At 40.1% G+C, this 14,072-nt stretch overlaps 1 protein-coding gene and 1 long non-coding RNA gene across 3 annotated transcripts in view; one reads left to right on the plus strand and one right to left on the minus strand.

The window, feature by feature from the left end:
- The window catches only part of FMO4 (flavin containing dimethylaniline monoxygenase 4), a 31,648-nt gene extending 26,206 nt beyond the window's left edge, over positions 1-5,442 (minus strand). Inside the window, exons 1-3 of one of the 2 annotated variants that reach the window (XM_059079563.2) lie at positions 5,388-5,442; positions 5,169-5,273; positions 1,727-1,866 (exon numbers count right to left, since the gene is read on the minus strand). In XM_059079563.2, the coding sequence (XP_058935546.1) occupies positions 1,727-1,858 (132 nt within the window). In that variant the 5' untranslated portion in view covers positions 1,859-1,866; positions 5,169-5,273; positions 5,388-5,442. The other variant, XM_067031749.1, reaches the window with a different exon arrangement.
- Positions 1-14,072, plus strand: part of LOC131765786 (uncharacterized) — a 307,154-nt gene that overhangs the window by 89,255 nt on the left and 203,827 nt on the right. The gene's annotated exons all lie outside the window — the stretch shown is intronic.

Raw genomic sequence — 14,072 nt, forward strand, 5'->3', positions numbered from 1 at the left:
TTGGCTCCTTCCCATCCACACTTAAAATACTGAAGACTCACATTTTCAAAACAAAACAGAACTCCCTTTCAACCTGTATCCCCTTCCAGCCTTGTCTCTCTCTGTCTTATCTCAGTCATCATGAAAGAATCATCACATACTGGCAGCCTCTGTTTTCTCCTGGTCTCCTCAACTTGTCTTGTCTCGATCTCTGTCACTCAAAAACAAAACAACAAAACAAAAAGATCTATATTAAAGGCACCGGTGAACTTCTCGTGGCTGAAGTTTTCTTCTTCAAGTCTCTTTCTTCACCATCATGTTCTCTAAGAAGCCTTCCATGACCCAACAGATCTTCACAAGGTAACTATTGTGCCCTGCCCCAGCACACTGTACTTTGAGCACAGAACCAATCACACTGCATTGTAGTGATCTGTTTACTGTTTCTGTTCCCCATCAGACAGTAAGGAGGGCTGGGTCCTTGTCCATCTTGTTTTGCATATGTCCTGGTAGAGGGACAACACGAGTACTTGTTGAATGAATGAAAATGAATACTACAATTGCATTTTTGAAAAAAAATAGTATTTGTATGACTGGAAAAAAATTACATCAAAATTTTGTTAGTGCTGACTCATGAGTATTGATATTATATTTAATTTGTATTTTTCTTTTGTTTAACTCAGTACTGTTTTCTAAAATTAATCTACATCACTTTACAATAGGAGAAGGAAACCAAACCAACCATGGGGTCAAACAGCATACCTAATACTTTCTTCCACATTGACATTTGGTGGCTTGAAGAGGCCCATAGTACACCAGAAAAAAATTATTTTCCCCAGTATGCTATAATCCTAGGGTTGTGATCATTTACATGCATTTGCTTATTCTGTTTTCTTCACCATCCATCAAAGACTGGCAAATGCTGCCTACTCCAAGAAGGCTTCCCTCATTCATACCAGTTTGAAGTACCCTCCCCAACCTTGAGCTCCACTAAAGGCTGCTCTTCACTCCCCAACCAAAGCATTTAGTACTTGGGCCTCCCGTCTTTTGACACCTTATACCCTACCACTTGGACAGGTCCCTTTATTCCCTCTGAAGACCCTGCTATTCCCAGTAACCAGGACCAATTTTGGCCAGAGGCAGAGGGTATTTAGTCATTTCCAGCCCCACTTCCTGATGCTCGAGTCACCTAATAGCTGGCCTAGCCTTGAGCATACCCCACTAGGCTGCATATTACACTCCTGATAATGTGAAAAATACCCCCTAGACCGTTCAAGGTCTGGATTCTTGCCTCACCCTTGCCAATTCTCTTCCCAAAGACCTGAACAATGCCTGGGGGCTGGGGATCCACTCCCTGATGCCAAATTCTGTCCTTCCTAAAGTGTCATCTGCTCCATATTCACCAATGCCATTCAGCTTACCCAATGTGACACTCTGCTACTTTGTCTTACAATGTCCCAGCTCCAGAAATCATCGTAACTTCCAATACTATGTTTGTGTATTAGACTTAACTCATTCTTCCTCTCTCCTCCAACTGTCTCTTGTCCCTACCCTGCCAGTTGTCCAAGTTCATTGCCTATCAGACTGCATCCTGCCTGGGGTCAGCACAACACCATAAGAAACTTGTGCTGCTGCAGTGAGCTGCTCCCGTAATGATCACCAAGGTAGGCTAAAGCGACCATGCCTGGGCAGGGACAAAGCAAACGGCCAGATTATGATTGGTGGAAGTGGGAGAGTATGAACTACGCACAGTAAACTTCCACAGTCCCCCGATGTCATCACTTCTTTCAAAGCAGGTAGGCTCCAGGTCCTCATCCAAGCAGCATTTGATGGAGGACAGGCCACTCACACCAGCTCCAATCACTGCAACTCGCTTGGCCATGGTGTGTTCTGTATGAGATAGGTTGAGCAGAGCTTCTTTATATGACAAAGCTAGAAGGGGCCCCTTGTCATAGAAGTCAACTTTTACAGTGATCCTTTCATCTTTGAGCTCAGGCAGAATCACATTTTGTTTAAAGATGAGGGCTCTGAAATCACACTGGTTTGGTTTGAATCCTGGCTTCATTTATTTACAGTATGATCTTAGGCTAGTCGTTTATCCTCTCTGTGCCTCAGTTTTCTCATTAGCACAATGAGAGTGGAAATAATAATACCTATTTAAAATATTTGTTATGAAATTAAATGACTGAGATATGTTGGAAGGGTTATAGAAGTGTGTCTGCTATGTAGTAAGTGCTCAATTAAATTTTGCTCTTATTATTAGCTAGTGTAGCCAGGACTTTGATCCCCTTAGGACTTTAGATCCTCTCAGTATTAAAAGGACTCTTTGCTAACACCTAGTCCCTCTGAAATGCTAGGAATTGCAACAAGCAAAAATTTTAGTTTTTATTCAAAGCATCTAAAGTTCTAAAGAATAGCTAGTCATGGGCCATGTCCTCCCAGCAAAAAAGATATTACATGCATTTAGGGGAGGTTCTTAACTTTGCACAGAGAAAGGTTGACTGACCATAATACAGAACTGTGGTCATATGGTCATATGGAAATGGGGATGCCATGTTGTCAGGAAAGACTGGAGGAAGTGTGAATGTGTCATGGGGATTTATAACCAGTTTTTCTTGATTTTAGGTTTTGGGCTTCTGCAAACATCCACATAGCTTTTGCTTTGATCAGATGGGTTAACCACCGAGTTGATTTCAGCAAATCAGGTTTATGTCACATGGAAGACTTTGAAGTGTCAGGTGTCCTCACTCTCAAGTGCTGCCTTTCCCTCAACCCTCACGGCCAGTCTGAGAAACACACAAAGAGTAGTTGAGACCTCAAAGTATTTGCTTTATAAAATATACTTAACTGATTTGACTTTGCCTATGAAGACATGGTACTTTTTGAGGAGAGATCTTGCCGTATAACTCTTATGTGACTTTTGTAGTGCCATGACACTTACCATAGTGGTGTTTGCCTTGAGGAACCTAGGGAGAACATATTTACTGAGCCCTGAATACCAGTAAATGGGAAAACATATAGCATCATCACTGAACACGACTTAAGGCCACTCTGCTAATAAGAGGTTGAGTCTGGAGAGACTTCGGGTATCTGAGTATGAGCCTGGATGTGCACATCTCATTGGTCTGAGAGCCTGAAGTGTCCTGTGATTCCTGCTACTAAGCCTCTTCCCTCACCTGAGCTCAGGTTTGCTGCCACACCTTCTGGTTGGGATTGGGGGATTTTGTCCTTTTGGTTTTGTAGTTTGCCTCCTAGCCAGATCAGAACCCCCAGGCACAAAACCAAAGTGAAGTTACTGACTTTAGAGAGGGCAGAAGACTGCTGAGCCCTTGGACCCTTCAGACTCACCTGGTTCCAGAGGAGGATCTAGGCAGGGACTTGCAACAAGTATCAGAGGGATTTCTCAGGGCTGCCTGTTTCCAAATCTTACCTGCCACCCTACCCTTTGTAAGGTTGAGACCTTCATGCCTGGCTTCATTATTTATAGCAAAATTTACACTTTTCCCCCTGAGACTTTTTGTTTATTTAGGAGTCTCTTTTGATTTGGAAGAGTTGGGCAGGCTGCAATAAGAATGGACTTTGGAGGCAGCAGAACTGGGTTTGAACTCTTGTCTCTGCAACTGACTAGGCATGTGACCCCAAACAACCCACTTACACACCTTGAGATTTACTGTTTGCAAATAAGAAAAATAGCCATATTGAAGGATTGTTTGGGTCTTAAACATTGGTAATAATTACACAAAACTGCCTAGCACCAACTATTTACTCAGCATTCATTTCCCACCTCCCTAACTGACTCCCTCCTTTCCTCTCTTCCTGGAAAAGACAGCTCATGCAGATAAAATTTATCAACAAGTTTGGAAACATATAGGCAAACATACCTATGACTTCCTTTGGATTGAGTAAAAGGTTTAGGTGGCTTTTCAGAAATAAATGGCCTCCACCAATAAGAACACTTAAACTTCCAGGGCACTAGGTAGAGTTCTGGAATTGGCAGATCCCTCTGTGCTGTGTTTTTGCAATAATAATATGAAAGAAATAGTTGTTAATTGATCTGGTTAAAATGCAAAATGTGCTGCAGTGAATAGACTGGCAGCAAATTAATTCACTCAACAGATGCACCCTGTGTACCTCTAAGGGCAGGTACTAAGACAAGCGTGGGGACCCCCAAGATGAGTAAGAGCCAGTGACCTAAATAATAGTAATAAATATAGACCCAGTGACTGTCCACAGGAAGATGACACTATATGGAGAGAGGCTGACACATGATATCATGTGGTACGTCCTGTAATAGCAGTGTGCTCTGGGTACAAATGCTTGCAGACACTCTTAGGCTGCTTAGCTATGCCTGAAGACCTAGTTAGAGACACATAGTAGGCTGTATTTTTCCTGGGCAAAAACATCTTGTCCTTTACAGACTGACTTAGAGACTGTCTAAGTGCCAAATAATTGGTGTCCAAAATAGATGTGAATTGAAAGGCAGGGGAGAAGACTGCAGGCTTGAAGGGGAGGGAGGCCATAAGGTGTGTTAAGCTCTTTGTAAACTGTAAAGTGGGCTATAAACATAAGGTCCACTGTAGGTCAAAGGTTGCTGACATTTAGTTCCTTAATCAAAAGAAGCCCTAAACTGCTGAACTGGACTTTTGAACAACATGAAAACCCCATCCCATACCTGACAGACCAGAAAATGCAGGAATCATTTTTGAGACATGGAGAGACTTGGATGATTAGCAAACTATGTAGCTGATTATGATTTATATGAGTTTGGACTTGGATCTATTTATATTTCTTATTATCACTCTACCAGTGCTGCCTTTGCTACGGTATTTCCTAACATAACACTTGTGGAGTATTTTGTGTTTCCCAATGCCTCAAAATTCCATCTCATCCAAAAGATGAAATCAGAAGTGAGCCTGGAATCACAGACAGTCCCATGATTCTGTTATTCTCACCCACACCTTCCTTCAGGGTGGTTTTCCCCTATAACATAACTGTTTCCTTAGCACGTTCCTTTGCTTCCTGGTTTTCTCTAATTCTGCTGCTTTAACCCTAATCAAGAGGCTCTCGAAGGAGAAGATCACATTCATTTTTAAGGAGTGTACTCACCAGCGAAAGTATTCATCCTCTGTGAAAGCAGCTTCTGAAAACATTTCCCCATAAAAGAAAAAAAAAAAAAAATCCAGGACACTTACCTTGTTGGCATAGAGCAGATATTTTGACAAAATTATTTCTCACAGCCCAAAGCCAAAGATAGTGTTTCTTTAAAAAAAAAAAATTCCAAACACAAGCTCTTTGTTCTAAAAGAAAAATAAAAAATAAATTAATGCTGACTTTAATCAAAGTACTCTCGGTTTAAAACAAAAACCATCCATTTTTCCTGTCATGCTAGTGACAGCAGAAAGTATACTCACCGAGGAAAAAAAAGTTGTGTAGGGCACCAGCTTGATACTTCCGTGTTCTCGAAGGAGGGCTAAATGACGAGTTAGAATAAAGCCTTCGGATTCGAAGGCCACAAACGACTTCTGCCCCTTTCCCCACCCTCCTAAACGTCACTGTTCCGACGGAGCCCTAAACTTAAAAGGGGAGCACGTGGTAAGCGACTGCTCTTCTCATTGTAGCCTTTAGAGGGCGCCAAGTCGTTCCAAACCACAATCCCCGGTGAAACAGACGTTCCACTTAACTAAATTCTGACTCTTGAAATAGACCCTTGAACCATCATAGGAACAGTCCATAGGAGAAAGTCAATTAGGTGACTATCCCGTCATCGAGTTCTCCCAAGTCTAGAGTTCCCTAACCCCAGAAGTGTGATTTCAAAATTCAGAACTTATAAGGAATTTAAGTTTCATCCTTTTGGAAAGGGTTAGTAGAGGGAGCTGGTAAAACCTGTTTGAAAAAGCGTAAAACTGGTTTTAGGGATTAGCCTAGGGCTAATATCTAAGAAGAGGAATAATTACAGAAGCAAGCGCTGGGAATAATAATATAGGCAACATTTCTCTTTCTTTTTTTTCTTCACCATTGAGTGCTTGGAAACAAGCATAAAATACCATCTTAAGCTTCTTGAACAGTTTCTAGACCAGGGGAGCAAATGCAGATGCCCACAGAAGTCAAGAAGGTAACCCAAAATGAGGGAAGAGGGCCGGGATAAGATCTGACTGGAAAGCACATCCCCCATCTATTAGGTTCAGCTAAATGGTGTAATTTGAGAGCATAAGCCCCAAATTGCAAGGTTTTAGGTTCCTTTCAATAGAAACTGCAAATTCAGATTTTTATATAAAATCGTCTACTGACAACAAATTAATTTTTCTTTTGAAAAATATTAAGCCCACAGAAGAGTTGAAAGAACAATTTTATTAATACACACTAATGTATCCTTCACTCATTTCATCAACTAGCAACCACTTGACACATTGAAATTTTCTTCCCCTCTCTCTTTCTCTTTCTCCACACGTACACACACACACACACACACACACACACACACACACACCCCTGTACACACACATCTGAAAGTAGTCTTCAAACATCAGGATACATCAGGATATTTCAGCACATATTTCACAAGAGTAAGGGCATTCTCCCTTTCTATATTAAGAAAGTCAGTATAAATTCAATAGCATCATCCAACATACAGTCCACTCTCAAATTTCTCCAATTGTCCCCAAAATGTTCTGATCTAGTGCTGTACTGGAGCTGCCTTGCAGAGTGAGAATATGCATCTCTTCCCAGTTCAAAGATAGCTTGGCATTACACACAGTAATGCTTTACACGATAGCTTGACATTGTTCGTGGTGGGGGTATTTACATCATGGAAACTGGCAAACACTACAAATCTGGGATCTCCCCACAACCCCAGCCGTTTTTTAAACATTTATCTGTATACCACTCATTTTAGGTTCAATGGCTTTATTGACGTACAACTGATAGACACAAAATCTGCATATATTTAATGTATATAATCTAATGAGCTTGGACATAGTCATACCTCTGTGAAACCATCACCCCTCAAGGTAATAAACACATTCATTACCTCCAAAAGTTTCCTCATGCCCCTTTGTTTTTGGTAAGAATACTTGACATGAGATATACCCTCTTAATAAACTTTTAAAATGCACAAGATATTGTTAACTACTGGCACTACGTTGAACAGCAGATCTCTAGAATTTATTCATCTTGCATAACTGAAACTTTATATCCATTGAACAAAGACTCTCCATTTCCCTCTCCCCACAGTCTCTGGCAACCACCATTCTACTGTCTGCTTCTATGAGTTTAACAATTTTGAATACCTCATATAAATAGAATAATACACATTTGTATTTTTGTGACTGGCTTATTTCACTTACAGTAATGTCTCCAGGTTCATCAATGTTGTCACCCATGGCAGGATTTCCTTTTTTTTAAAGGCTGAATGATATTTCATTGTATGTATATACCACATTTTCTTTATTCATTCATCATGGACATTTAGGTTGTTTCCATATCTTGGCTATTGTCAACAATGCTGTGATGAACCTGGTAGTGCAAATGTCTTCTTGAGATCCTGATTCAATTCTTTTGTACAAATACCCAGAAGTAGGATTGTTGGATGATATGGTAGTTCTAGTTTTAAACTAAAAAAAATTTTTTTATTTGCAGTATAGTTGATTTACAATGTTGTGTTAGTTTCAGGTGTACAGCAAAGTGAATCAGTTATACATATACATATATCCACTCTTTTTTTTTTTTAAGTTTCTTTCCCATATAGGCCATTACAGAGTATTGAGTAGAGTTCCCTGTGCTATATACAGCAGGTTCTTATTATATATATATAGTAGTGTGTATATGTCAGTCCCAATCTCCCAATTTATCACTCCCCCCCATCCCCTGGTAACCATAGGTTTGTTTTCTACATCTGTGACTCTACTTCTGTTTGGTAAATAAGTTCATTTGTACCCTTTTTTTAGATTCCACATATAAGCGATATCATATTAGTTTTTTTTTTAATGGAAATGCATTTCTTTTATTTATTTATTTATTTTATTTTACTTTTGTCTGTGTTGGCTTTGTTTCTGTGCAAGGGCTTTCTATAGTTGTGGCAAGTGGGGGCCACTCTTTATCGTGGTGTGTGGGCCTGTCACTAATGCAGCATCTCTTGTTGAGGAGCACAGGCTCCAGACGCGCAGGCTCAGTAGTTGTGGCTCACGGGCCTAGTTGCTCCGCGGCATGTGGGATCGTCCCAGACCAGGGCTCGACCGTGTCCCCTGCATTAGCAGGCAGATTCTCAACCACTGTGCCACCAGGGAAGCCCCATATTAGTTTTAATTTTTTGAGGAACCTGCATACTATTTTCCACATCAGCTGTACTATTTTACATTCCCAACAGAGCAGAAGGGTTCTAATTTCTTCATATCCTCTCTAATACTTATCTTTTACATTGCTTTTGATAATACCATCTTAACAGGTGTAAGGTGATATCTCATTGTGGTCTTGATTCACATTTCCTTTATAATTAGTGAAATTGATTACTTTTTAAGATACCTGTTGGCCATTTGTATGTCTTCTTTAGAGAAATGTCCATTCAAGTTCTTTGCCCATTTTTAAACTGGCTTATTTGTTTTTTTGCTATTGAGTTGTAGGAGTCCCTTATGTATTTTGGTTGTTAACCCCTTATCAGATGTATGGTTTGCAAACATTTTCCCTTTCTGTAGGTTGCCTTTTCATTCTGTTGTTTCCTTTGCTGTGCAGAAGCCTTTTAGTTTGATGAAATCCCACTTGTCTAATTTTGTTTATGTTGCATGTGCCTTTGGTGTCATATTCAAGAAATCATTGCTAAAAACAATGTCAAGGAACCTCCATACTATTCTCCATTAGTGGCTGTATCAATTTACATTCCCACCAACAGTGCAAGAGGGTTCCCTTTTCTCCATACCCTCTCCAGCATTTATTGTTTGTAGATTTTTTGATGATGACCATTCTGACTGGTGTGAGGTGATATCTCATTGTAGTTTTGATTTGCATTCCTCTAATGATAAGTGATGTTGAGCATCCTTTCATGTGTTTGTTGGCAATCTGTATATCTTTGGAGAAATGTCTGTTTAGGTCTTCTGCCCATTTTTGGATTGGGTTGTTTGTTTTTTTGGTATTGAGCTGCATGAGCTGCTTAAAAAAACTAAAAATAGAACTACCATGTGACCCAGCAATCCCACAACTGGGCATATACCCTGAGAAAACCATAATTCAAACAGAGTCACGTACCACAATGTTAATTGCAGCTCTATTTACAATAGCCAGAACATGGAAGCAACCTAAGTGTCCCTTGACAGATGAATGGATAAAAAAGATGTGGCACATATATACAATGGAATATTACTCAGCCATAGAAAGAAACGAAATTGAGTTATTTGTAATGAGGTGGATGAACCTAGAGTCTGTTATACAGAGAGAAGTAAGTCAGAAAGAGAAAAACAAATACCTTATGCTAACACAAATATATGGGATCCAAAAAACAAACAAAAAAAGGTTCTGAAGAACCTAGGGGAAGGACAGGAATAAAGACACAGACATAGAGAATGGACTTGAGGACATAGGGCGGGGGAAGAGTAAGGTGGGACGAAGTGAGAGAGTGGCATGGACATATATACACTACCAAATGTAAAATAGTTAGCTTGTGGGAAGCAGCTGCATAGCACAGGGAGATCAGCTTGGTACTTTGTGACCACCTAGAGGGGTGGGATAGGGAGGATGGGAGGGAGATGCAAGAGGGAGGAGATATGGGGATATACGTATATGTACAGGTGATTCACTTTGTTATAAAGCAGAAACTAACACACCATTGTAAAGCAATTATACTCTAATAAAGATGTTAAAAAAATTAAGCTGATTTGAAGGAACCTACTTCGAGTTGCATTCTCCTAACACACGGCATTTTAAACATTATTTTCTTCCCTAATTTAACAAGGTTAGCATTAAAAGCAGGTGGGAAAAAAAAGAACAATGTCAAAAATCTTTTCCAATATGTTATTTCTTGTGAGTTTTATAGTTGCAGTTTTTAAATTTAAGACTTTAATACATTTTGAGTTGATTTTTTGGCATGGTATAAGAGAAGGGTCCAGTTTTATTACTTTGCACGTGGATATCTGATTTTCCCAACACCATTTGTTGAAGAGACTCTCTTTACCCTTTTGTGTGACCTTGGCAGCTTTGTCAGATATCAACTGACTGTATATGTGTGGGTTTATTTCTGGGCTGTCTATTCTGTTACATTGGTCTCTATGTCTGTCTTTATGCCAGTACCATACTGTTCTAAACACCATAGCTCTGTTTATTAGTTCTAACTTTTTTTGTGTGTGGCGTCTTTAAGGTTTTCTATATGTAAATCATGTCATTTGCAAACAGATAATTTTACTTCTCTTTTCTGATTTTAACACTTTCATTTCTTTTTGTTGCCTAATTACTCTGGCTAGAACTTTCAGTACTATATTGAATATAAGTAGCAAGAGTGAACATTCTTGTCTTGTTCCTCATCTTAGAGGGAAAAACTTTTAGTTTTTCACAATTGAGTATGATGTTAGCTGTGGGCTTGCCATGTATAACCTTTATTATGTTGAAGTAAATTCCTTTTACATCTAGTTTGTTGAGAGTTTTAATCATGAAACTGTTGAATTTTGTCAAATGATTTTTCTGCATCTATTGAGATGATCATGTGATTTTTATCCTTTATTTTGTTAGTGTGGTGTATCACATTAATTGATTTGCATACATTGAACCACACGCCACTCTTTATGGTTATATTTCTCCTGATTAAAGAGCCAATCAAGGGACTTCCCTGGTGGTGCAGTGGTTAAGACTCTGCACTTCCAATGCAGGGGGCCTGAGTTTGATCCCTGGTCAGGGAACTAGATCCCACATGAATGCTGCAACTAAAAGTTCACATGCCACAACTAAGGAGCTAGTGGACCACAACTAAGAAGTCCACATGTCACAACTAAGGAGCCCACATGCTGCAACTAAGGAGCTGGTGAACCACAACTAAGGAGCCCACAAGCCTCAACCTAGGAGCCTGCCTGCTGCAACTAAGACCCAGCACAACTAACTAACTAAATAAATAAATAGATAAACATTTAAAAAATAGCCAATCAAAGTTTATAAATTGCATTTAGCTGTTAGGTCTCTTTAGTTTGTCCTATTCTGTGATAGTTTTCCAGCCTCCAAAGTGTCCTGTTTAAGAATGATCAACATTATTGAGTTTGCTACTGCTGGAATTAGTGTCCTGAAATAACCTTTTAATTTGGTTTCTTACTTGCATTTGCTCCCCTATAATCCATTCTCCAGAACTATCTTTCTAACTCATAAATCAGATCATGTTACTCTGATGTATAAAAACGTTTGCTGAAGGAGATGTGTGGTTTGGGAGGGTTTTTTAAAAACAGGAATAGTAAGGCATTTTTATGTACTGTGGAGAATGACCCAGTAGAAAGGGAAAACTCAACAATTTGGGAGAGAAGTTGGTGGAAATCTGTCAAAGTTATCTGCTAATTGCTACTATTTTCTCATCTGAGAGAGAGGTGAGAAGGAAATGGTAGAGGTTTGTAGTGAGAAGGGATGATATAGAATAGTCATCTTGGAGATGAGATTGGGGCATGAGGAATTAGAAAAATCTAGCAGGATTTGGGGGGCAGTAGGGTAAGCATGAGTTGAAGAGTGATCAGTTAGAGTGCTGAGCGTTTTTCCTCTACCTAAAGGTTAAGTGCTCAGGTGGAGTTTGAAGTAGGTGGAGAGTTGGATTTTGGCTAGAGTTGGAGTCCTGCTTTCCAAGTGTGAATGAATGGAGTTGAGAGTGTATGCACATGTGATGTTATAAGATCATGAACTCTAAGCTGGGTAATGAGGGAGATGAGAAATAAAGGATGGTGGGACAGTGAAAGATGATAGAGTGTTTGGATTGCAAGTCCCAGAAGTTTGAAGAGAATATTGCATTGGAAGAGTTATCTGGAAGAATATGATGATGTTGGTGGAGAGTAGGATGTTTGTAATTCCGATTGTGGAGAATTACACTTGTTGAGAATAACACAGTCAAGATCTGCACTGTCTAATGCAATAGCTACAAGCCATATGTAGCTTTTTAAAATTAGATTTAAATTACTTAATGTTAAATAAAGTTAAAAATTCATTTCTTCTTTGGCACTAGCCACATTTCAAGTGCTTAACAGCCACACGTGGCTAGTGACTACCGCATTGGAGACTGAAGATCGGATGTTTCCATGATGGCAGAAGGTTCTATGGGGCAGCACTGGTCTCGCATATGAACATAGTAATAGGTAGATGAGACAGGTGGAGGATAAGATCGTTAGAGAGAGTGGGCTAAGGAACTGAGAGGACATGGCATGGAAGGATTGTATAGTTGATTTTGAAATCACTGAGAATTGGGCTTCCCTGGTGACGCAGTGGTTAAGAATCCGCTTGCCAATGCAGGGGACACAGGTTCTAGCCCTGGTCCAGGAAGATCCCACATGCTGTGGAGCAACTAAGCCCATGCGCCACCACTACTGAGAGCCTGCGAGCCACAACTAATGAAGCCTGCGTACCTAGAGCCTGTGCTCCACAACAAGAGAAACCACCACAATGAGAAGCCGGTGCACCGCAACAAAGAGTAGCCCCCGCTCGCCGCAACTAGAGAAAGCCTGTGTGCAGCAACAAAGACCCAATGCAGCCAAAAATAAATAAATAAAATTTAAAAATGAATAAAATCTATCTTAAAAAAAAAGAAACCACGGAGAATTATGACAGGAGTAATGGGGAAGAGAGAGAAATTGAGTTAGAGGTCGAGTCATTCCTTCTCCATGCCGTTCTGAGCCTCTCAGAGATAGCTGACCCCACCCCCAGTTCCTTGTGTGGGTCTTTTGGTCAAAGGAGAATCCCAACCCCCTAGCACATGATTGCCTTAGAAGCTGGCTTTGATTCAATTTATGTATGAGGACTTGAGACACGAGGGGAGATTCACTGGAGATTTTAAGATACTTCTATTAGCATAAAAGGGAAGCTGATGTAACAGAGACCCCTAAATGCAGTGGAACAAATAAAACAAAATTTTATTTCTCTGTCATGCAACAATTTGACCATTCTAGGCTGGTAAGGAAGCTTTCTTGCCTGGGTCACTCAGAGAACCTTGTTCCTTCTATCTTGTTACTCTGTTATCTCTGAGGACTTTGTCCCTTGCATGGTTGAAGCTGGGTTGCTGCCATGAACACAATACATAGCTTGCAGAAAGGAGAAAGTGAGGAAATCCAGAGTAAGCAATTTCCTTTTAAGTAAGTGAAGGAGGAATTACACATATTATTTCCATTCACATTCCATTCGCAAAAAAGTGATCACATGGCCACACCAGCTGCAAGAAAGACTGGGAAAGGTTGTCTCTAGCTAGGTGGCCATGTGACCAGGAAGAAGGGGTAAACAGACTTTTTAAATACAAGTTGCTGCCTGCCATAATCTGCTTCTGGAAGAATTCTGGAAGTGATTCTTTCTTTTTCTACAGGTTGTAGCCTAGAATCGCAGCAACTATTCTCTTCGCAAGCTGAGGATGATGTTGGTCCCAGCAGAAGGGCAAATCCAAGGGAACTGTGGAGAAATGGCACTGAAGCCACTGGATTAGGCAACCCCGAAGCCCATCTTACCACTGGACTCCCAATTATATGAGCCACAATGTTTCCTTGTTATGCCAGTTAGTTGAGTTTCTGTTTCTTAAAGTTAGGATGTTTCACAAATTATTTAACCATTCCACTACTAACACTATTTCCCTTTGTTGCTGTTGTAAGCAGTGCAATAAACAACTTTGTACACATAACTGTTTCTATAGGATAGAGTCTAAGATGTATCACTGCTGTGCCAGAGGATATGTGCATTTAACATTTTGGTGAATACCACCGAATTGCCCCAATCTGCGTTTAGTAACATTTTCCTTCTAGAATCATCACCCTCCTTCTCTAATATTCTGGAATGTCTCCCTTTGACTCCTTTTATGTCTTGATTTTGTAGAATAGCATGTTGGTGACGTGTGTTCTCCTCTGCTGACGTTGAGGCTTAGTTTCTTTCTCCATCCACATGTTGCCCTTGTTCCTTCT

Source organism: Kogia breviceps, chromosome 1 (genome assembly GCF_026419965.1).
Source record: "Kogia breviceps isolate mKogBre1 chromosome 1, mKogBre1 haplotype 1, whole genome shotgun sequence".
In the NCBI taxonomy this organism is placed as follows: domain Eukaryota; kingdom Metazoa; phylum Chordata; class Mammalia; order Artiodactyla; family Physeteridae; genus Kogia; species Kogia breviceps.